Raw genomic sequence first — 24,320 nt, 5'->3', positions numbered from 1 at the left:
TGGACCATAGCCCAGTGGAGAAGCCACCTGCTGAGAGCAGTTGGGCTGGAAGAGGCTCCAAGGTCCTGCTTGGCCATCCTCTATTCTAGGCCCTTAAGATGCTAACCTGGGCTTAGAGAGCAAATTCCACTGGAGAAGTTGAGGTTCATTCCTTCTCAAGAAGGCAAATTCCTTTTAAGGCAATGTGTCCCGCCTCTCCCATCCATATAAGGGCAGCTTTGGTATAATAGCTTCTGCAAAACAAGCCCCACCCAGAGCCGAGCTTGCTTTGCCTTTGTCCTGGGCTTCCTGCCAGGGAAGGGCACCTGCCAGACTGGCTTAGGCCAGTCTGAGTGAGCTGGTCTTGGGAGCCTGTACAGTGGAGGAAATGTTTGCTCAGCTCCACAAAGCCTACAGCCTGGCCTATGTATAGGGAGAGGAGAATGCATGGAAGCTTTTTTCGAACTCCTCATCCTCTACGGGCAGGCAGGGTGATTCTGTCTTACCAATACTGGTCTTGGAGTTGAAAGGGGAGGGCAAGACTAATGTTTGAGGTACAACCATACATAACGCTAGGCAAAACTTCAGTTAAGCAGATAAACAGCTCCCAAGCCCCACCTTTAGGTAAATCTGAGAGAGCGCAGACGGGCGTGCCCTGAAAAGTCTAGGCCACGCCCACTTCATCCCTTTGCTCGCTCGTTGGCGAACGGCGTCCTAGGGGTGTGTCCTATCGTGCCTCAGTCCCTGACGCGCTTATACAAGGGAAGGTTCGGAGCGCGCCAGGCTAGGAGAAGCCGGACAGCAGGGCCCAGCGTTGGGGTCCTAGCTGCTACCCCAGCAGAAGATGAACGGGACGCATAGCTGGTGTACATTGGTGGATGTGCACCCGGAGGGGCAGACCGCGGTAAGAAAAAGCGTCCGCACCGCCTCCCTCGCGCGGTATTCTCGGTTTCTAATTCCGCCCTTCCAGTGCCCAGCGAGGAGTTTGCTGACATCACCTGGTGCAGCGCTCGGTGCGGTCAGCTCCTCGCGGCGCTTCTCTTTTTCTGCCGCTTCGCGGCGGGCGGTGGAATCCTGGGGAGTTGCGGGATGAAGACTGTTTTGAGGCTCGAGGACAAGGGGCGTCCCTGTCCTTTGGGAGGACACTGCGGCTCCTGCCCGGAACTGAGCGCGGGTCTCCGGGTGCGCGCTGCTCAGGCGTCCTGTGCGCCGCTAGATTGCGTCGTAGGAGAATGAGCTCCAGGGACGGGATCCCTGTGCTCTTTTGGACTTTGGTTCCCAACGAGGGGGATTAGGCTTTTCTGTGGGTCCTGGTGACCTCAGGGGCCCTTCAAAGAACTTCATGGGGCTTTGGGTGAGCAGTAGCAAGACAAAGGGTAGAGAGTGAAATCCTAGGGATTGGACTGGAGGGTGGGGGCGGTAGAACTCCAGGTACGCTGAGATTGGCCAGGGACTCTTATCTTTCGCTAGGGGGTATAGGGCTGTCTGCTTGGGGGCCATCTCTCTGCTGAAAGAGGATTTCTCCTCTTTCCCCCATGGAGGGTCTCCTGCTCCCCTCCCCCCATCGGCTAACTGATAGCTTCCTGAGACGTGTTGTTGGTTTTGCTTCCGTCTCCAGCCTTCAAGCCCGGGGCAAGTGGATGGAGGGGATGCCAGAACCTGGGCTGAGAAGGGGAGGGAAGTGACTTACGCGAGAGCTTCTGGACGGAATGAGTGGGGGAGAGAGGAGTGCTAACCCGTCTGCTCCAGGGCTAACCGATCTGCCCAGCTCCCCTCACTCCCTTGGCTCCCAGTACCTGGTCTCCTCCCCACCCCAGCAGACCGTAGGATTCTTCCTCTCCAGAGGCAGAGGAGGGTAACTTGTGGCTGAGTGTTTCTAGGTCTGCTGGGGAACTTAACCCAGAATGGGTGTGTATTATTTCATCAATTTCCAAGCTATTGTGGGGGGAGAATGAAATGGGAGACAAGGTGATGGGGCGTTTGTATGCCTCCCTTTCCCCCACTCCACTCCGATTCTGATTCCCTTCCCCTCTTCCTCTCTCAGCATGCCCTTGAGATAGAGCTAACCCATGCGCACCTGAATTATGGCTCTTCAAAGAATATTTGTTGAATAGTTTCTCATTTCAAGTTTAGGGTATAGATGATAACTTAATTCTGTTCACAGTCCCCTCTCTGTTTCTGCCCAGGCTGTGAGAGTTTCTACCACATTACAATTCAGGTCTTGCTACTGCCCAAACCCAGTATCTCCATCCCTCATCTTCAGTAGATGGAAAAAATCCATCCTCTATTGTGTCAGCCCCAGTCCTACTCCATGAGCTTGCTCACTGTCTTGGGATGGTTGAGGCAGGGAACGGGGTACGACGGAAATAAAGGAGAGGGGTGTTTGGGCTTCTTTTTGCTTGCTGTAGAAAAGAGATCCAGAAAAGTCTTAAGTCTAAGGCATTGGCAGTGTTGAGAATGAATTGACACTCTCTTCTATCACTTGATGTTTTGCTGCTTGTCTGGCGGGGGGAAATAGTGGATTGAAAAATAGCAAGGAATTCAGACAATCTCCAGCCATAGATTAGTTTGAAGCTTATCAGAGACCTCTAGAATGAGGGGGAGACAGAAATTCCCTTTTATCCCTTCTTTCTAAGCTGGGCTTGAGAGTTATTTGACTTCAAAGGTGGGAATGACATAACTATTGCTGAGATCTGGTGTTAGAGACATTCCTGAGCTCTTAAGGAAGGGGAGGAGATCGTGAACAATCGATCAGTCAGGAGACAAGCTTTTTCCTGGATTCCTCTCCTCTGAGCCACCCTGCAGATAGAATTTATGGCTCTGGACAGTCCCCAGGAACCTCTTGTATATTCACACCATTGAAGGAGTGCTCAGTGCATGTGTAAAGTGAGTGAGTGAATAAATAAACGAACAGATGTTTCTTCTGGTGTCCGCAGCGTAGACAGTTTAACTGTCTGGTGTGTCCTAGTGAATGTCAGGACCCTGGGACTGTGTTGGTATTTCTCCACCAGCCAGGCCATATGCCTCAGTGCACTACACATGGACATGGAAATATGGCTAATTCATTCTCTGGGTTGCTTTTATTGTTGGAGGCAGATGCGGCAGGTATAGGGAGCCAGTGTTTTTTTTTCAAACTGCTGATCATAATCACATAATCACTGAGATCAACTTAGTGGGTCAGAACCAGCGTTAAAAAAGAAATAGATGTGCTCAGAGCAGGAGGCCTGAAGAAATGGTTCCTCTGTTTACAACACACCCAACAGGAATCATTGTAACAAGGGGCACAAAACTTGTGGCCTTCCTATAAACAAATACCCTACACATGTCCCCCTGTACCTCCACTGGGCAGGACCAGTGGGACAGGGCTCAATATTAGATGAAAAGTTGCAGTATTAGAAGAGTTTGTCCTTTAGATCCTGTCTAGTCCATGCATGGGTGGGCCATGAGTGGTCTTATACTCATAAAGGCTTTGAACTCTCTTTTCAAAAAGAAAGAAAGAGGGCTTCCTTGGTGGCGCAGTGGTTAAGAATCCGCCTGCCAATGCAGGGGACACGGGTTCGAGCCCTGGTCCGGGAAGATCCCACATGCCGCGGAGCAGCTAAGCCCGTGTGCCACAACTACTTAGCCTGTGCTCTAGAGCCCACGAGCCACAACTACTGAGCCCACGCGCCACAGCTATTGAAGCCCGCGTGCCTAGAGCCCATGCTCCGCAACGAGAGGCCACCGCAATGAGAAGCCCGTGCACCGCAACGAAGAGCAGCCCCTGCTCGCTGCAACTAGAGAAAGCCCGCAGGCTGCAACGAAGACCCAACGCAGCCAAAAATAAATAAATAAATCTATTAAAAAAAAAAAAAAAGAAAGAGATTCCAACTATATGCCATTCTGGAAAAGGTAAAACTATGGAGACAGTAAAAAGATGAATGGATGCCAGGAGTCTGTGGGGAGAGGGGAGATGAATACACAGAGTACAGAAGTTTTTTAGGGCAGTGAAAATGCTTTGTATGATATTATAACGATGGATACATGTCATTATACCTTTGTCCAAACCCATAGAATGTGCAGCACCATTCACTTCATTAGAGTGAACCCTAAGGTGATCTGTGGATGTTGGGTGATTACGATGTATCAATGTATGTTCATCTTTGGTTAAAAAGTACCATTCTGGTGAATGATATTGATAATGGCTATGCGTGTGTGTGGGGAGGTATATGAGAAATTTCTGTACCTTTCTGCTAATTTTGTTGTAAACCTAAAACTGCTCTAAAAACAATAAAGTCTTTAAAAAAAGAAATAGAATTAACACTCTCAGAGTGTTAGGGTAGACATTTTGGCAAAACTTTTGTTTCAGTTATATCTGTGTATACGTATTATATATATGTGTGTGTGTGTTTATTTGATTGTGATGTAAAATGTATTTTTTAGGTCAAAAAAGTTTGCAAGCCACTGTAGTGGCAAATAAAAGCACAGATTAACCTCAAACTCATTTTTTTTAGACATTCCCATTAAGTTCCCTTATTATAAGCAACAGAGAGTGGCTCCAGCTAACTTAAGCAAAAGAGGAATTTATTAGACGGAAATGGGCAACTCAGAGGATTTAAGGGAGAGCTTAAAAAGTCCAAACCAAGGGAGTCCTGGGGCCTGGGTAAGTGGAAGGTACTAATGGAGGGTTTCTACTTCTGGGTGAAGTGGTTCCAGCTGTTTTAGGTCTTTTTGCCATTCTGCTCAAGATTCCAAGAGGGTGTCACTGGCCCCTTCCCCCACTTGGCCAGGGCATGTTGGGGTTCCTTGATTGACAGGCCCACCAGATTGCCCAGTGAAGGAGGGAGATTCTCCAAAGCCAAACCCAAGTGCTGTTATCAGTGGAGGAGGATGGAAACTGTGGCAAGAGCAACAGTAGACTTTGATTTGCATGATCTCTGATTTTCTTTCTTTTTCCTTTTTAATCATTTTTTATCAAAGGAATATATGTGTATGATTTTTAAAAGATCTATTAATATCAAAAGGCCTTTAAAAGAAAATTGTAAGCAGTTCCCTATGCAAGGCCTGCCCCATGGAAGTTACCACTTTTAACTCGTTTAGCTCTTTCTAGTGTTTACTGCCATGTTTCTAAATAGTATGCTTATGATTTATCAGTTTTAGACATCATTGACTTCCTATTGTAGGAATTATAGGAAGGTTTATACTCCCACTCCTTACATGCTCCCCTTTCCTTCTCTCATCTTCCCAAAGAAATTATATCACAATTTTTTTTAATATCGTTATTGGAGTATAATTGCTTTACAACGCTGTGTTAGTTTCTGCTTTATAACAAAGTGAATCAGCTATACATATACATATATCCCCATATCTCCTCCCTCTTGAGCCTCCCTCCCACTCTCCCTATCCCACCACTCTAGGTCGTCACAGCGCACCCAGCTGATCTCCCTGTGCTCTGCAGCAGCTTCCCACTAGCCATCCATTTTACATTTGGTAGTGTATATATGTCAGTGCTACTCTCTCACTTCATCCCAGCTTCCCCTTTCCCCCTGTGTCCTCAAGTCCGTTCTCTACGTCTGCATCTTTATTACTGCCCTGCCACTAGGTTCATCAGTACCGTTTTTTTAGATTCCATATATGTGTGTTAGCATACGGTATTTGTTTTTCTCTTTCTGACTTACTTCACTCTGTATGGACTCTAGGTCCATCCACCTCATTACAAATAATTCAGTTTTGTTCCTTTTTATGGCTGAGTAATATTCCATTGTATATATGTGCCACATCTTCTTTATCCCTTCATCTGTCAATGGACATTTAGGTTGCTTCCATGTCCTGGCTATTGTAAATAGTGCTGCAGTGAACATTGTGGTACATGTATCTTTTTGAATTACGGTTTTCTCAGGGCATATGCCCAGTAGTGTGATTGCTGGGTCATATGGTAGCTCTGTTTTTAGTTTTTTAAGGAACCTCCATACTGTTCTCCATAGTGGCTGTATCAATTTACATTCCCACCCACAGTGCAGGAGGGTTCCCTTTTCTCCATACCGTCTCCAGCATTTATCGTTTGTAAATTTTTTGATGATGCCCATTCTAACTGGTGTGAGGTGGTACCTTATTGTGGTTTTGATTTGCATTTCTCTAATGATTAGTGATGTTGAGCATCTTTTCATGTGTTTGTTGGTAATCTGTATGTCTACTTTGGAGAAATGTCTATTTAGGACTTCTGCCCATTTTTGGTATATCACAATTTTTGACTAAACTATGATTCTATTAATAACATTGTGGTTAAGAGCCTGGTTCTGGGAATCTGACCCAGTGGACTAGAGTCAGGACTTCAGTGTTTGCTTTGCCCAAAATCACTTTGGTAAATTACTTTATCTCTTCAGTCTCAGTTTCCTCCTCTGTAAAATGGGGATAATAATTGCACCCTTCTCATAAGGTTGTTGTGAAGAATGCATATGAAATATTAAGCACAATGCCTGGCACATGGTAGGTGCTCAGATGTTAGTTGTTATATTCTGTTACTTACTGGCTAGAGTGTTTTTTTTTGTTTTTTTTTTAATAGCTACTTTATTTATTTATTTATTTATTTATTTATTTATTTATTTTGGCTGTGTTGGGTCTTCGGTTCGTGCGAGGGCTTTCTCTAGTTGCGGCAAGCGGGGGCCACTCTTCATCGCGGTGTGCGGGCCTCTCACTATCACGGCCTCTCTCGTTGCGGAGCACAGGCTCCAGACGCGCAGGCTCAGTAGTTGTGGCTCACGGGCCCAGCTGCTCCGTGGCATGTGGGATCTTCCCAGACCAGGGCTCGAACCCGTGTCCCCTGCATTAGCAGGCAGATTCTCAACCACTGCGCCACCAGGGAAGCCCCTGGCTAGAGTGTTTTATCTTCCCCTGGTCAAGGGATGGAGAAAGAGTCTGGGAACTCTGTGGTCTGGTCAAGGTTTGCTCCTTCTCATTATGTTGATGTTTGCTCTTACATGTTCCTTTCCCCTTTCCTCTGCCAGTGGAGGGTCTTGAGGATTAGAAGGGACCTATAGGTAGACCCAGAGTGAAGACCTGCGTAACCTTCGCTAGTCCCAACTCAGCCAGGACTGTCTTAGAGTGATAGTCAGGGTTCATATTTTAGCATCCCACTCTGGGCTCCTTTCCTCCTCCTCCTTTTTCTGAAATCATGGCCAAGGCAGCTGGTATCCCTTGATGCACTGGACTCTGATAAAGTGATTCCCTTTAAGTATCCTATCAGTGTTACCCTTCCTTAGAATATTTGCTCTCCCCTCCCCCGCCCACCACCAGTCCTCTCTCCTTTTTTTATATTGGTCAGTCTAGGCCAGAGAGGTTCTCTCAATGCCTGAGTGGATTTGAAATTTTATATCAGTTGCAGTCTGAACCTTTGTCTTTACCCTGGAATAGGTGTCATTCCTTTAGGACCTCAGAAGCTGCATTAGTTACATGCCAAGTCTTTCCTGAGCCCGACTCTTTTTTTTTAAAACTAAAGCTGTAATTTACTGAAGGCTTACTATGGGCCTCATTTCTTTTTTTCTTTCTTTCTTTTTTTTTTTTATTTATTTTTGGCTGTGTTGGGTCTTCGTTTCTGTGTGAGGGCTTTCTCCAGTTGCGGCGAGCGGGGGCCACTCTTCATCGCGGTGCGCGGGCCTCTCACTATCGCGGCCTCTCCTGTTGCGGAGCACAGGCTCCAGACGCGCAGGCTCAGTAGTTGTGGCTCACGGGCTCAGTTGCTCCGTGGCATGTGGGATCTTCCCAGACCAGGGGTCGCACCTGTGTCCCCTGCATTGGCAGGCAGATTCTTAACCACTGCGCCACCAGGGAAGCCCCTCATTTCTTTTTATAACAGCTTTATTGAGATATAATTCACATACTGTACATATCACCCATTTAAAGTATACAGTTCATTGGTTTTTAGTACATTCACAGTTGTATAGTCATCAGCACAACTGATTTTAGAATATTTTCATCACCCCAGAAAGAAATCCTGACCCATTAGCAGTCACTCCCCATTTTCTTCCAACACCCCCCAAATTCCACCAGTCTACTTTCTTTCTCTATGATTTGCTTATTCTAGATATTTTATCTAAAGGTAATCATATAATATGTGATCCTTTGTGACTGGCTTCCTTCAATTAGCCTGTTTTTAAGGTTGATCCATGTTGTAACATGAATCAGTATTTCATTCCTTCTTATGGCTGAATAATATTCCATTGTATGGATATATTATGACATGTTCATCGTGAATAAATGTTAGTGGACTTTGGGGTTGTTTCTTTTTTTTTTAATTTTTATTGGAGTATAGTTGATTTACAATGTTGTGTTAGTTTCAGGTGTACAGCAAAGTGAATCAGTTATACATATACATATATCCACTCGTTTTAGATTCTTTTCCCATGTAGCCCATTACAGAGTATTGAGTAGAGTTCCCTGTGCTAGACAGTAGGTCCTTATTAGTGGGTTGTTTCTTCTTTTTGTGTATTGTGAATTATGCTGCTATGAACATTTGTTTACAAGTTTTTATGTGGACTTACATTTTACTTTCTCTTGGAAAGAAATACCTAGGATTGGAATTGCTGAGTCAGAATGTTTGCATTTTAAAAGGGGATTCATCTGGAGTCATTGATGCTTACTCCAAAGGAATGAATGAATTCTAAAACGGTGGAAGCCCTGGCTCTGTCATACCTGGGTGGGGAAGAAACTCCTGGGCAGAGGAACCATTCAAGTTTGGTGACTGCCTGTTCCTTCCACTCATGAGACCTGCCTCAAGCTCAGCCCATAAATTCCTCCTCACCCCATTCCATCTCCCCCATTCATTGCCAAGTTCTCACCTTCAGGAGCACTACAGCTGATGTCTCCAAGCCTGCCAGGAATTTGGGGAATCCTGGGCTCTGTGGGAGGATCTGGGTGAGGAGGCTTACCCAGTCACCAGGCATTGGGCGCCAGAGTTTGCCCATATTTCTCCCGGGTGGGCGTAGTGGGGCGGTGTGTGCACGCAGATGGTTTTGGTTCCACACACGCGTGCTCAGAGCAGGTGGGGCAGGCTTCCTCGCCTGCTGGTAATTATGGTATGTGCCTCTTTGCGTCACGATGCAGAGTCTTGTGAAACACCTTTGTCTCCTAGGGGTGGGGAGGTTTAGTTGAGGGAACAGGAATGTGCCAGGGAGGCTGTTGGCCCAGATTTAAGCCTAGCCAGCAGGGGCAGGAAGAGGAGAAGAAAATACAGGGGTAAGAAGAGGAAATGGTCTTCTAGGGCCTGGAGGCAAAGAAGCAAAAATCGCAAAGCAAGGTAATCAGAGACTAGAGAGGGGAGAGGGTGCTGGGGAACTGGGAATTCCAGGCTGGCTGGGCAGTAGGTGGGTTTCTTGAAGGGAGATTGGCTGAGCAAAAGGGTGTCTTCCTCAGAGTGGAGAGTTCAGGAGCCCACCTCCCTCTATGTACACACTCTCACTTCCAGGCCCTGGTGATTCCCTGTGTTAGGGATCCAGGGAGTGAGAAGGGCTGCCCCATTTAGGGTGCCACCCTAAATCCCTTTTTCTCATGTCACCTCCCAGTCACCCTGGTCAGCCCTCTGCATAGAGCTTGTCCAGCCCATGCCTCTGGGCAGGTAGCCAGACAAAAAGCAAATATCTGTTCTGTTGGTTAATCTGTGGGGAGGAGCAGGAATGATTCTTTGTGCCATCCCCAACAAAGGGCCATCTCTGACCTAGAGAACCCTGTGAGAGGCAGGATCAAGGATACCTGAGATCTGTGAGCTGAGTGGGTTAGGAGTCTTAGCCAAGAGCGGGTCATCCCCCAACCTCTGCATCTGGCCTCTTTGACTTTATTGGGGCTTTCCTCATCCTGACCTCTTGGGAACCATTGTTTCAAGGTGCTGGCTATTCCCATTTCTCAGAAGGGGAAAGTTGAGGTGGCTGCTGCTGTAGCAGTTTGAGAGACCATGTACATTCCCGGTGGGACCAGGGAACAGGATTGAGGGACAAAATGGTGGAGGAGGGGGTTATAGGGAGAGGATAAATTAAGGATGCTGGTTTCCAGCTCAGGGGCAATCTTCCACTTCCCTTACTTCCTTCTCGGAGTCCCTTGATCCTCACCTGCCATCCAGTCCTCATGGCCCTCATAGCAGCCTGGGGAGTGGGAGCTGGGGAAACGTATTTTCCCATAGCTCTTTCCCCTATTCACATGAGCCAGTGATGTGAGAAGCTCTGGGGCCTCCCTGCTATATCTCCGTATCACTCCTCCTTAGCGTCTTGATCTCTAAGCCCTCAGCTATGTGTTTACCCCCTCCCCGCTCTGAGGAGTGAGTCACAGCTGGAGATTTGTTTGAACAGAGTGGAGAGGCTGCCTGTAATTTGAAGGTGGCTGGGCTTCTCCCCAAGAATGTTTACGAGGTTAGAGACTGCTTACCTTGTGATTAGCTCTGTTCCTTTTTCCTTAGAGAAGATGGCTCCCTTTCCTATCTTGCTGTTCAGAGAGTACCCAGTGGGGACCACCCTGCTAGACATCTTGGGGTGTTCCTAAAGCTTCCTGGAGCCTGCTCGCAGCCTTGGGGTCACTCCAGCCCCAGAAAACAACCAATGGCACCAAGCAGAGAGGGGCCTGGGTTTTCCTTCTTGGCTATGGTTTGGGGTTGTGGGGTGAAGTCTGTGGCCTTACAGACTGGATCCTCTGGTTCTAGAGGATGAGGTGCCAGAGAGAACCCTAGATTTATTCATAGGCTTCTTTTAGACAGTTTGTCTCACCTACTCTCCTCCCTTGCAGTCTTTCCAGAGCTCCTTGGGAAAGTTGACGCTGCCTTACTTTTGTGAAGTGATTTATGGTTTGCAAAGCACTTTTCACACTGTTCCTACACATCTACCTACCCTGCCTAAAGTGTAAGCAAGGTAGGTATTATTACCCCCATTTTGTACACGGAAAATTGCCCAGAGAAATAAAATGATTTGCTCAAGGATTAGTAGGGGTCGGACTCAGATCCCACCTCTAAGTTTAGTACTTTTTCTTTCCTTCTCTTTATTTTATTTATTTTATTATAGGAATGTCACACAAATACATGTTTGTTGCAGAAGTTTAAAACACTATAGAAGTATATGGACTGAAAGTCCCTTGACTCCCTTGACTTTCTCTAGCTTAGTGTATATGAATTCAGTGCTTTTCTGTTGTGCTTACTTTCAAGAAATGCCAACGTGGCATGGTGAGTAGGAGCACAGACTCTGGAGCCACAGGGCCTGGGTTTGAATCCTGGCTCTGCTCCTTACTAGTTATATGACCTTGGGCAAGATACTTAACTTCTGTGCCTCAGTTTTCTTGTCTATAAAATGGGAATTTATACCTACCATATAGTTGTGTTGTGAGGATTAAATGAGTTAATACATGTAAAGCACTTAGAACAGCGCCCAATAGGGCTCAGCATGTAGTAATTGCTTTATTTAGGAACCGGCAATTACCAATACTATGAATATATGTATGTACTTAAATAAATAAGAAGACATATTTTATGAATGAATTTGTGACTTGCTTTTTTTTCACTTAATATGTCTTGGAGGTCTTTTCCTGTCAATTTATAGAGGTTTATTTATCAGCAGTGTAGTATTTCATGGTGTGGATGTTACCATACTTGATTCACACACTCACTTACTCATGAATATTTATGCTGTTTCCACGTCTTTAACTATTGCAAAGAGTATTGCAGTCAACAGCTTTACACACATATCTTTGGGCAAATGTGCATGGATTTTCATAGGCCATATTCATAAAAGTGGAATTACTCAAAGGGTTTATAAAATATGCAAACTCTTTATTAATATCGCCAATTAGTTTCTAAAAATACTTTTATAATCTCCAACGATATACATGGGAGATTAGTCTTTTTCCCTGCATCCTCACCAACCCTAGGTATTATCAGTATCTTTAAAATTTGCCAGTCACTTGATCTAAAAAATGATATTTCTGGGACTTCCCTGGTGGTCCAGTGGTTAAGAATCTGCCTTCCAATGCAGGGAACCGGGGTTCGATCCCTGGTTGGGGAACTAAGATCCCACATGCTGCAGGGCAACTAAACCGGTGCGCCACAACTACTGAGCCTGCACACCACAATTAGAGAGCCTGAGCGCTGCAACTATTGAGCCCACGTGCTCTAGAGCCCGAGCGCCGCAATAAAGAGCCCACACGCTGCAACGAAGATCCCACGTGCTGCAACTACGACCCAACGCAGCCAAATAAATAAATATTTTAAAAAATAAAAATAAAAATGATATTTCTGTAGGATTCACATGAAGTAACTCACTCGCTTACTGAAAAGCAAGAAAGGATTCTTGTGTATATGTGAAGTTTTTTTTTTTGGCCACACCGTGTGGCCTGTGGGGTCTTAGTTCCCTGATGACCAGGGATCGAACCGTGCCATGCGCCCTGCAGTGGAAGTACGGAGTCTTAACCACTGGACCACCAGGGAAGTCCCTATATGGGAAGTTTTAAAGCATAGCAATACAATGGTCCTGGTGTACTGAACAACCAGGTTAAGAAACAGAACATTACCAATACTTTTGAAGCCCCCTGGGGTCCTTTCTGGATCATAACCCCTCTGCTTCCTCCACAGAATTTGTGAATTTTGTGTTTATTTTCTTGCGTTTTATTATACTTTTACTGCATGCTCAAGTAATATATTGCTTAGTTTGACATGTTTTGAACTTTGTATACATGGTATCAACTATATTCTACTGCTTACTTTTTTGCATAACATTAATTTTGAGATTCCTTCATGTCAATGCATGTAGCTGTAGCTCACTGTACTAATATGCCAGATTTTATTCATCCATTTACTTGTCAGTGCATCATTTGGGTTGTTTCCAGTGTTTTGCCATTGCAAGCAGTGCTGCTGTGAGCATACTTCTATGTGTCTTTTTTTTTTTTTTAGAAATTCACGTTCTTTTATTTATTTATTTATTTATTTATGACTGTGTTGAGTCTTCGTTTCTGTGCGAGGGCTTTCTCTAGTTGCGGCAAGTGGGGACCACTCTTCATCGCGGTGCGCGGGCCTCTCACCATCGCGGCCTCTCTTGTTGCGGAGCACAGGCTCCAGACGCGCAGGCTCAGTAATTGTGGCTCATGGGCCCAGTTGCTCCGTGGCATATGGGATCTTCCCAGACCAGGGCTCGAACCCGTGTCCCCTGCATGGGCAGGCAGACTCTCAACCACTGCGCCACCAGGGAAGCCCTATGTGTCTTATCTTACACTCTTTAAATCAAAATTTAATGAAATTCCCCCCAAATGATAACTCATTATTATTTTAATTTGCATTTCCTTGATTACTGGTAAGGTTGAGCATCTTTCATATATTTATTAGCCGCTTATGTTTCTTCTTAGTGTTGCCTTTCTTGGTCTTCGCTCATTTTTTTTTTTTTTTCTTGTTTTCCCCTTTTCATGTCTGCCTTTTTCCAGTATTCCATACCACTTCTCTAAACTGAGGAGTCTTATGTTCTCAAAAGAAAGAGAAGTGGGAAAATCCCAGACCACAGTACCTGAAATTCACACAACACATATTCTTTGATATGCCCGCTCTAAGCAAGGCACTGTACTAAATAAGCCATCGAAGTCTTCAGGGAGCTTATGATTTTATTGGGGAGATGAATGAATAAGTAGTTATGAAGGAAGGGGGCCAGTGTTACAGTGTAGGATATGTAGGGTGCAGGGGGTGCAGGAGCAGGCTCTGACTAAGGAGTGCTAGGGTAGGACTCTTAGAGCTGAGCCTTCAAGGTTGACTGGGAATTCTCCAAGGAGGCAAGGGAGGGAAGCGTATCCCTGGAGGAGAAAACGACATGTACACTTGTGGGGAGGTGGGAGCGTGTATTGCATTGGAAAACTCATCAACAGAAATAGAAATTTGGATTTGGATGCCTTCCTGCAATTGGATCAGGAACGTTTGGGATAGCTAATGTAGGGTACAGGTGGGGTACTGGTGGGAGTCAAGACATTATGTGATATATACTGTGATAGGTCTGATCATAAGGGGACTTTAATGCTGCAATAAGGCGTTTTAAATTTCTTTGTTTGCTTTTTTAAAAAAGCATACATTTATGTATGTTAAACAATAAAATACATACATAAATGTGCATATATCATATATGTACAGTCAAGTAATTTTCACAAACTGGATACACTTCTCTAACCATCACCCAGATCAAAAAACAGATCATTACCAATACCACAGAAGCCCCCTCTTGTCCCTTTCTAGTCATTACCTACCCATCACCCTCAAGGGTAACCACTGTCCTGACTTCTGAAGCATATATTAGTTTTGCTTGCTTTTATACTTTTTATATAAGTGGAATCATATAGTATACTTCTGTGTATGACTTCTATTGCTTAACGTTTCTGTAAAGTTCATCCATGTTGCATGTACATTAGTTCATTCTTTTTCATTGTTGTACAGTGTTCTGTTGTATGACTGTATCACAGTTTATCCATTCTACTCCAAAAACATTTGGGTAATTTCTAGTTTTTGGCTATTATGAAAAATGCTACTATGAACATTCTAGTGTATATATATATATATTTTTTGTATGTACATTGCGCTTTTATTCATTTTTAAAAATTTTTTAAATTTATGGCTGTGTTGGCTCTTCGTTTCTGTGTGAGGGCTTTCTCTAGTTGCGGCAAGTGGGGGCCACTCTTCATCGCGGTGCGCGGGCCTCTCACTATCGCAGCCTCTTCCGTTGCGGAGCACAGGCTCCAGACGCGCAGGCTCAGTAGTTGTGGCTCACGGGCCTAGTTGCTCCGCGGCATGTGGGATCTTCCCAGACCAGGGCTCGAACCCGTGTCCCCTGCATTGGCAAGCAGATTCTCAACCACTGCGCCACCAGGGAAGCCCCTAGTATATGTTTTTATGGGGAAAGTACGTATGCATTTGTGTTGAGTAGATAACCAGGTGTGGAATTGCTGCATTATAAGGTATGCATGTGTTCATCTTTGGTAGATACTTCCAAAGTGATTGTGATAATGAGCAAACCCACTGTCCGTTCTGATTGTTCCACAGCCCCCGAAACTTGGTATTTTTTTTTTTCATTTTAGTCATTCTGATGGATAGTTTGTGGTATCGCCTTATGGTTTTAGTTTCTAGTTCTTTGATAACGATGACTAATAAGGTGGAACCCTTTTCATATGTTTATTGGACATTTGGATATCCTCTTATGTGATGTATCTATTGAAGTCTTTTGCCCATTTTTCTGTTGGGTACCACTCTCTCTCCCTCTCATGTTCCCTCCCTCCCCACTTTCCTTCTTTCTTTAAATATACTTTTTATTTTGAAATAATTTTAGATTTACAGAAAAGTTGCGAAGATAATACTCATGTGCTCTTCACCCAATTTCCCCCAATGTTAGCATCTTAATAACCATGGTGCATTTGTCATAACTAAGACATTAATGTTGATACAATACTATTAACTAAATTATAGACTTTATTTGGATTTCACCAGCTTTTCCACTAATGTCCTTTTTCTGATCCAGGTTTCAGTCCAGGATACCACATTGTTTTTTTGTCTTTTTGTTTTGTAGGAATTCTTAATGTATTCTGAATATCCTTTGTCAGATAGTCATAGAGTGAATATCTTCTACTCTGTGGGTTGTCATACTCTCTTAGTGGAGTCTTTTGATGAACAAAAGTTCAAAATTTTAATATAGTCCAATGTATCCGTTTTTTATGGGGAGGATTTTTTTGTGCTGTGGTTAAGAAAAATTTTGCCTTTCCAAGGCCATAAAGATGTTCTCCTATAAAACCTTTATTGTTCTGCTTTTCACACTTACATCTACAATCCACTTGGAATTAATGTTTGTATATAGTGTGAAGTAGGAGTTAATATGCATCTTTTTCCATGACAAGGCATATTACTTTAACCTATAAGCATATGGAATATGCTTATGGAAAATATTTTGAAGAGGAGCATTATGTCAAATTTGAGGAACTGGCGTTTTTGTATGTCTATGTGTATTAGTCACTGTGTTCTCACTTAAATGTTGTACTATCCATCTTGCCAACTACTAAACTAAGGCTGAGGGAGAATAAAATTAATACACACAACAAATAAAAGCTGGAGCCAGTGCTTGAGCCAAGGTCTAACTGTTCCAAATGCTATTCTTTTTCTGCAAAGAAGAGAGAAAATCAAGTTGGGCTTGAGGAGTAATGGACCAGGCAGTAAATCTGGTGGTGATCTAGGTACTGCTGTGTATCATGTCATTCTATCAAAATAAAATATATTTTCTAAAATAAAAAAATAAATATATAAATAATAAAATGCAAAAAGTTGATAAGAACCTGTACTGGGGTGGGGGGGTAGGCTGGATAAATTAGTCTGATCTATTCATGGAATACTAGTAGCCATTAAAAGCAAATTTTGAAGAATATTTATTTATTTATTTTTAAAATGTTTATTATTTGGTTGTGCTGGGTCTTAGTTGTGGCAGGCAGGCTCCTTAGTTGTGGCACATGGGCTCCTTATTTGTGGCCCAAGGGCTCCTTAGTTGTGGTACACGGGCTCTTAGTTGTAGCATGCAAACACTTAGTTGTGGCATACATGTGGAATCTAGTTCCCTGACGAGGGATCGAACCCAGGCCCCCCGCATTGGGAGTGCGGAGTCTTAACCACTGCGCCACCAGGGAAGTCCCTGAAGAATGTTTAATGTGATGGAAATTAATGATGAAATATTAAATGGGGGAAAAAGCACGTATATAACTGTATATAGTAGTATGCCTTTCAAAAATATACATAGAAAAATTATAAGGAATACACTAACATTTTAATAGTGGCTATTTTGGAGTAGTAGGATTATAATTATTATTTTTTTAATAAATGTATTTATTTATTTTATTTATTTATTTTTTGCTGCATTGAGTTTGTTGCCGTGCACAGGCTTTCTCTAGTTGCGGCGAGTGGGGGCTGCTCTTTGTTGCGGTGCATGGGCTCTAGGCGCATGGGTTTCAGTAGCTGTGGCTCACGGGCTCAGTAGTTGTGGCTCGCGGGCTCTAGATCGCAGGCTCAGTAGTTGTGGCTCGCAGGGTCTAGGGTGCAGGCTCAGTAGTTGTGGCGCACGGGCTTAATTGCTCCACAGCCTGTGGGATCTTCCTGGACCAGGGATCGAACCCATGTCCCCTGTATTGGCAGGTGGATTCTTAACCACTGTGCCACCAGGGAAGTCCAGGATTATAATTATTTTCATTATATTCTTTAATTTTTATCTCTGGAAGTATTACTTTTTAAAAAAAAGACAGTTGTAGATTCACATGCAGTTATAAGAAATAATAGAGTTCTCTGCACCCTTTACTTAGCATTCCTCAGTGGTAACATCTTGCAAAACCATAGTGCACTGTCACAATCAGGATAGTGACATAAATACAGTCAAGGGACAGAATATTTCCATCAGCACAAAGATACTTCAGGTTGCCCTTTTAGAGTCACACCCACTTCCTTCCCATCTCCATCTTCTCCTTAACTCCTGACAACCCCTAATCTGTTCTCCATTTGTATAATTTTGTCATTTCAAGACTATTATCAATACATAAATGGAATCATATAGTATGTAACCTTTTGTGATTGACTTCTTTCATTTAGCATAATTCTTTGGAAATTGTTGTTGCATGCATCAATAATTTGTTCCTTTTTATTGCTGAATGGTAAGCATTCCATGGTATGGCTGTACTGCAGTTTGTTTAACCATTCACCTATTGAAGGGCATCTGGGTTGTTTCTAGTTTTGGGGTATTACAAATAAAGCTTCTATAAACATTAGTGTGCAAGTTTTTGTGTGAACATAAGTCTTCATTTCTTTTGGATAAATGCCCAGGAGTATAATTGCTGGGTCATATGGTAGTTGTAGGTTTAGTTTTTAAAGAAATTGCAAATTGTTTTTCAGAGTCGCTGTGTCACTTTGTATTTCCACAAGCAATGTGTGAGTGATCCAGTTTCTCTGCATTCTTGCCAGCATTTGGCGTATTTTTTGTTTTAATCATTCTGATAGGTGTGTAGTGGTATCTCACTGTGGGTTTAATTTGCATTTCCCTAATGACTAATGTTGCTGAACATTTTTTATATGCTTATTTGCCATCTGTATATCTTCTTCAGTGAAATATCTTTTCATGTCTTTTACCCGTGTTCTAACAGAATGTTAGAGAATAAAATCTCTGTATTCATGAGAGATGTTAGTTTGTAGTCTGTTTTTTTCTTTTTAAAATTGTCTTTGTCTGGTCTTGGTGCCACACAATAAGAATAGATTCATGAAATGAATTTGGAGGTGTTCCCTCCTCCTACTTTCTGGATGAGATTATGTAGAAATAGAATTGGTGTTAATTTTTTAAATATTTGGTAGAATTCTCAGTGGAGCCATCTGGGCCTGGATAGTTCTTCTTGAGAATATTTTATTTTGGCCTCGCCACATGCTTGTGAGATCTCAGTTCCCCCACCAGGGATTGAACCCAGGCCACGGCAGTGAAAGCCTGGAATCCTAACCCCTAGGTCACCAGGGAACTCCCGAGAATTTTTAAATTATGACTTTAATTTCCTTAATAGTTATAAGGCTCTTCATATTACCTATGTCATATTAGATGAACTGTGGTAGTTTGTATTTTTTGAAGAATTGATTCATTTTGTCTAAATTGTCAAATTTATGTTCATAGAGTTTTTCATATTATTACCTTATACTTTTAATACCTGCAGGGTCTGTAGAAATATCCTATTTCATTCCTGATATTGGTATTTATGTCTCTCTCTTTTATTCTTTGTCAGTCTTGCTAGAGGTTATGATATGTATCGATCTTTTCAAAGAACTGCTCTTTGTTTCATTGGTTTTTCCCTATTGTTCTGTGTTAAATTTTATTTATTCATGCTCTTATCTTTATTAATTCCTTCCTCCTGCTTGCTTTGAGTTTGGTTCTTTTTCTAAATTCTTGTAGTGAGAGCTTAAATTATCTGATATTAATACAGCACTCCTGCATTCCTTTGATTAATATTTGCATGATATATCTTTACCCATTCTTTTACTTCAACCAGCCTATATTTTTATATTTAAAGTATGTTTCTTATAGACAGCATATAATGAGTCATGTTTTTTTTTAATCCATTCTGCCAATCTGTTTTTTATTTTTATTTTATTTATTTATTTATTTATTTTGGCCATGGCCACGTGGCTGCGGGATCTTAGTTCCCCAACCAGGGATTGAATCCAGGCCCCCTGCAGTAGAAGTGTGGAGTCCTACCACTGGACTGCCAGAGAATTCCCGCCAATCTGTTTTTTAATTGGTGTATTTAGACCGTGTACATTTAGTGTAATTATTGGTATGGTAAGTCTGCTATTTTATTTTTGTTTGTTGTTTGTTCTCTCTGTTCTTCATTTCTCTGTTTTCTTTTCCCTGCCTTTCTGTGGGTTACTTGAGCACTTTTTATGATTCAATTTTGATTCATTTATAGTGTTTCTGAGTATTATTTCTTTGTATAGACTTTGTAGTGATTGCTCTAGTATTACCTGTTTAAGTGAGGTATAGAAACCTTGCTTTCCTTTACATTCCTTTACCCTCTCCCATTTATAATTAATTTAAATATTTCCTGTGTATTCATTTAGAATTACATCAGACGGGGTTATAATTTTTAGCTTCAATCATCAAACATAATTTAGAAAACTCAAGGAGAGAGGGAAAGCCTATTGTATTAACCCATGTTTTTGCTATCCATGTTGTTTCTGTCTTCCTAATGTTCCAAGATTCCTTTTTTATTGTTTCTTTTCTGTTTAGAGAACTTTCAAAGCCATTCTTTTAGTGTAGGTCTACTGGTAAGAAATTCTGTTAATTTTCCTTTACCTGAGAATGTCTTGATTTCCCCCTCATTCCTGATGAATATTTTTCCTGGGAAAAAATTGATTGAGAGGTTTTTTTTTCCCCAGCACTTGAAAAATAGTGTCCCATTTTCTTCTGGCCTTCATGGTTTCTGATGAGAAATCTGTTGTTATTCAAAGTGTTTTCCCCCTATTGGTAAGGTGTCATTTTTCTCTGGCTGCTTTCATGATTTTTTCTTTGTCTTTAGTTATCAGAAGTTTAATTACAATATATCTTGGCATGAATTTTGGGTTTATCATGTTTGCTGAGCTCCTTGAATCTGCAGATTCGTCTTTTGCCAAATTTGGGAAGCTTCAGCCATTATTTCCTTGAGTACTTCTTCAACTTGCTCTCTTTCTTGTCTCCGACTGGGATTCTGATGACATGAACAGAGGAGATGACCTCTCAGGGCCCAAATCCAGCCTAGTTGTCTGTGCTCTTCCAATTAGAATACCATGGTTGAACCCAGGCCACAGCAGTGAAAGTGCCAAATCCTAACCACTGGACCACCGGGGAACTCCCGAGATTGTGTTTTAATCAGAATGCATGCCTGTGTCCTGGGGAAAAGGAGTCAGCAGCCACTCTGGCTATTTTGAAATTATTTTTTCTTCTTTCTTTTCTAATGTTCTCTTGACCTAGATGTCATGGAACACTCACTATGCATTCAGAAAATACTTACCTTTGTTAGGGGCTGTGGCAGACAGCTGCCCACAAGGAGTTAACAGTTAGAAGGGGTAATTCCTCATGGATCACAAATAAGTGAGAGGCACGTGCCACCGGAGGCCCTGTGATACAGAGGGAGCTCAGGGAAGGGAGTAGGTGTTTCCCACAGGATGTAGGGAAGTGTCATGGAAGATGTGGCAATTGAATGCAAGCTCTTGAGGGACTTGCAGATGCCCCTGGTGAAAATGGGAGGAAAGAACATTTTTTTTTTTTAACATCTATGTTGGAGTATAATTGCCTTACAATGGTGTGTTAGTTTCTGCTTTATAATAAAGTGAATCAGCTATACATATACATATATCCCCATATCTCTTCCCTCTTGTGTTTCCCTCCCACTCTCCCTATCCACCCCTCTAGGTGGTCACAAAGCACTGAGCTGATCTCCCTGTGCTATGTGGCTGCTTCCCACTGGCTATCTATTTTACATTTAGTAGTGTATATATAAGTCCATGCCACTGTCTCACTTCATCCCAGCTTACCCTTCCCCCTCCCCATGTCCTCAAGTCCATTCTCTACGTCTGCATCTTTATTCCTGTCCTTCCCCTAGGTTCTTCATAACCTTTTTTTTTTTTTTTAAGATTCCATATATATGTGTTAGCATACATTATTTGTTTTTCTCTTTCTGACTTACTTCACTCTGTTTGACAGACTCTTGGTCCATCCACCTCACTACAAATAGTCCAATTTCATTTCTCTTTATGGCTGAGTAATATTCCATTGTATATATGTGCCACATCTTTATCCATTCATCTGTTGATGGACACTTAGGTTGCTTCCATGTCCTGGCTATTGTAAATAGAGCTGCAGTGAACACTGTGGTACGTGACTCTTTTTGAATTATGGTTTTCTCAGGGTATATGCCCAATAGTGGGATTGCTGGGTCGTATGGTAGTTCTATTTTTAGTCTTTTAAGGAACCTCCATACTGTTCTCCATAGTGGCTGTATCAATTTACATTCCCACCCACAGTGCAAGAGGGTTCCCTTTTCTCCACACCCTCTCCAGCATTTATTGTTTGTAGATTTTTTGATGATGGCCATTCTGACTGGTGTGAGGTGATACCTCATTGTGGTTTTGACTTGCATTTCTCTAATGATTAGTGATGTTGAGCATTCTTTCATGTGTTTGTTGGCAATCTGTATATCTTCTTTGGAGAAATGTCAATTTAGGTCTTCTGCCCATTTTTGGATTGGGTTGTTTGTTTTTTTGATATTGAGCTGCATGAGCTGCTTGTAAATTTTGGAGATTAATCCTTTGTCAGTTGCTTCATTTGCAAATATTTTCTCCCGTTCTGAGGGTTGTCTTTTTGTCTTGTTTATGGTTTCCTTTGCTGTGCAAAAGCTTTTAAGTTTCATTAGATCCCATTTGTTTATTTTTGTTTTTATTTCCACTTCTCTAGGAGTTGGGTCAAAAAGGATCTTGCTGTGATTTATGTCATAGAGTGTTCTGCCTATGTTTTCCTCTAAGAGTTTTATAGTGTCTGGCCTTACATTTAGGTCTTTAATCCATCTTGAGTTTATTTTTGTGTATGGTGTTAGGGAGTGTTCTAATTTCATTGTTTTACATGTAGCTGTCCAGTTTTCCCAGCGCCACTTATTGAAGAGGCTGTCTTTTCTCCATTGTATATTCTTGCCTCCTTTATCAAGAATAAGGTGACCATTATGTGCATGCGTTTATCTCTGGGCTTTCTATCCTGTTCCATTGATCTACATTTCTGTTTTTGTGCCAGTACCATACCATCTTGATTACTGTAGCTTTGTAGTATAGTCTGAAATCAGGGACCCTGATTCCTCCAGCTCCGTTTTTCTTTCTCAAGATTGCTTTGGCTATTTGGGGTCTTTTGTGTTTCCATACAAATTGTGCAGTTTTTTGTTCTAGTTCTGTGAAAAATGCCATTGGTAGTTTGATAGGGATTGCATTGAATCTGTAGATTGCTTTGGGTAATATAGTCATTGGAAAGAACATTTAAGGCTAAGGAAATGATGACAGCAAAGTTACAGAAGTGGGAAGGCATGGGACGTATTGGACCAGGGGCAGTGAAGAGCAGTAGCAGGAGATGTGAGTTGACTCAGACTGTGGAGAGCCTTAAATGCCACACTAAGGGTCTGGCTTTTATTTGGTAGGAATTAAGTGTTTTTGTAAATCTAGCTACATTGCCAGGATTGGGAAGGCTTAAGGGCCATGTGGAAGTGTCTTCCATTTTTCTTAAATTTGGGTTCATTACAAGAAGTGGGAGGAGGCTAATATTTGAGTACCTCCCTCTTATGTGGCAGAGAACAACCTCCATACATTTTCAGTTAATCTTCAACCAAAAAGCTCTCAGTTGGATGGTATTCCCATTTTATAGCGAGAACACTGAGAGTTAAGTATCTGACTACAGAGACTGATTACTTCTCCACTAATTCACTCTTTCTTGTGTAGGAAGGACTATTGCCTACCCAGAAAAGCTTCTCCCAACTCTCTGGGCAGAGTCCATTCTTTCCTCTTTCTTTCTTTCCAACAGACATTTGGAAGGTTAGGAGGGTTCCTTAAAATGTGTAAAGAGTAAGATGACATTTATACTTCTGGACCTCATGGCAGGGTATGACCAGATGACCTGAAGGTCACTTTCATCTTGGCTAGTTCAGCACCCATCTTCCCATCGTTGGATGGGAGAGGCATATACTCCTCTTTTATGCTGCCATAATATCAAGGCTGGAAGGAGCCTTAGAGATACTTAGTCCAACGCTTATTTTTCCAGTGAGATCCAGAGGCCCAGAGTGGCTAAGCCTCTTGTCCACCTGTACACATAACATGGGTTATTGGCAGGATTTGGTCCACTCTGCCTTGCTGATTCTCTCTCAGTGTTATTATCTCCCCAAATCTCCAGCCCCCCACTTCTCTCTCTTATTGCATGCTTTCCCCCTCGGGTTTTCTATCTTCCTCACAATGTGTTTTTTAAAACTTCTTTGAGTTATGAAAGAACATCTGCTTTTCCCTTTGAAGTTAGGTGCCTGCTTTCATTTGGATAATTTCTGTGTGGCTCATAGAAATAGGGGTTTGGATTCATGTACCTTCCTATGGTTTGGTTCAGGAAGGATATCTTAGTCTTATAAAGTGTATCAATAACTACCTGGTTGGCTGTCAGGTGCAGAAATTCTGGATTGGGGATGACCAATCCAGGGATGCCGTCTTCAGGGTTGGGGAAAGGAGAGTGCATGCAATGTGCTTCCTGTAATCCAAGGACCAGGGTAGCCCCTCTGGAACCACACGGAGCAGTGTGCTGTGTAGTCTCTGTGCATTGTAAAGAGCACTGTCAAAGTCCCCGGAGACATCCTTATCACCTAAGAGCGAACTGATCTTGGACAAGCTGATGTCACCTCCCCGGACCTCAGCTTTTCTTGTCTGTGAAATGGTGATAATAAGGCCCACTCCACAGGGCTGGCAAAAGTGCATGTGTACTGGTAGTAGACTATCAAGGTAAGAGGTTATTGTTGCTGTCATTGTCATTATTAGGGCAGCGTGGACATTCTCAGGCTGACTCTCCAGGGTGAACTGACAGGAGATGAACTTGAACGCATAGCCCAGAAGGTATTGAGGTTTCTGGTGGGGCAAGGCCTCCTCCCCTCCGCCAGTTCTCCTTCCTTGCCGCTGACCCCTCGTCCCAGTGCTGGCTGGAGCCATCTCCTCTGCTGCCCGGGAGCATCTCCTTTCAGGCACACCCAGCTGACCTCAGCATTGTGCACTGCTTTGGGGGATGGAGAGACCCCCATTAAAATTAAAACTAACCTGCAATTTCAACTAATTT

At 42.8% G+C, this 24,320-nt stretch overlaps 1 protein-coding gene across 7 annotated transcripts in view; it reads left to right on the top strand.

Annotated features, from left to right (window-relative positions):
* Window positions 1-746: 746 nt before the first annotated feature.
* The window catches only part of TUFT1 (tuftelin 1), a gene marked incomplete at its 3' end in the record, with an annotated part of 45,517 nt that continues 21,943 nt past the window's right edge, over window positions 747-24,320 (top strand). For 3 of the 7 annotated variants that reach the window (XM_082475248.1, XM_082475251.1, XM_082475247.1), the window contains exons 1-2: window positions 747-883; window positions 24,029-24,103. In XM_082475248.1, coding sequence (XP_082331374.1) covers window positions 824-883; window positions 24,029-24,103 — 135 coding nt within the window. In that variant the 5' untranslated portion in view covers window positions 747-823. Of the gene's footprint in view, window positions 884-22,459; window positions 23,800-24,028; window positions 24,104-24,320 lie in introns of those variants that run through there. The other 4 variants (XM_082475250.1, XM_082475249.1, XM_082475252.1 and 1 more) reach the window with 2 other exon arrangements.

This window comes from Balaenoptera physalus (assembly GCF_965194825.1).
Source record: "Balaenoptera physalus genome assembly, chromosome: 1".
Lineage (NCBI taxonomy): Eukaryota > Metazoa > Chordata > Mammalia > Artiodactyla > Balaenopteridae > Balaenoptera > Balaenoptera physalus.
The sequence above is the reverse complement of the archived record's forward strand: the minus strand, read 5'-3'. Positions and strand labels throughout refer to the sequence as shown.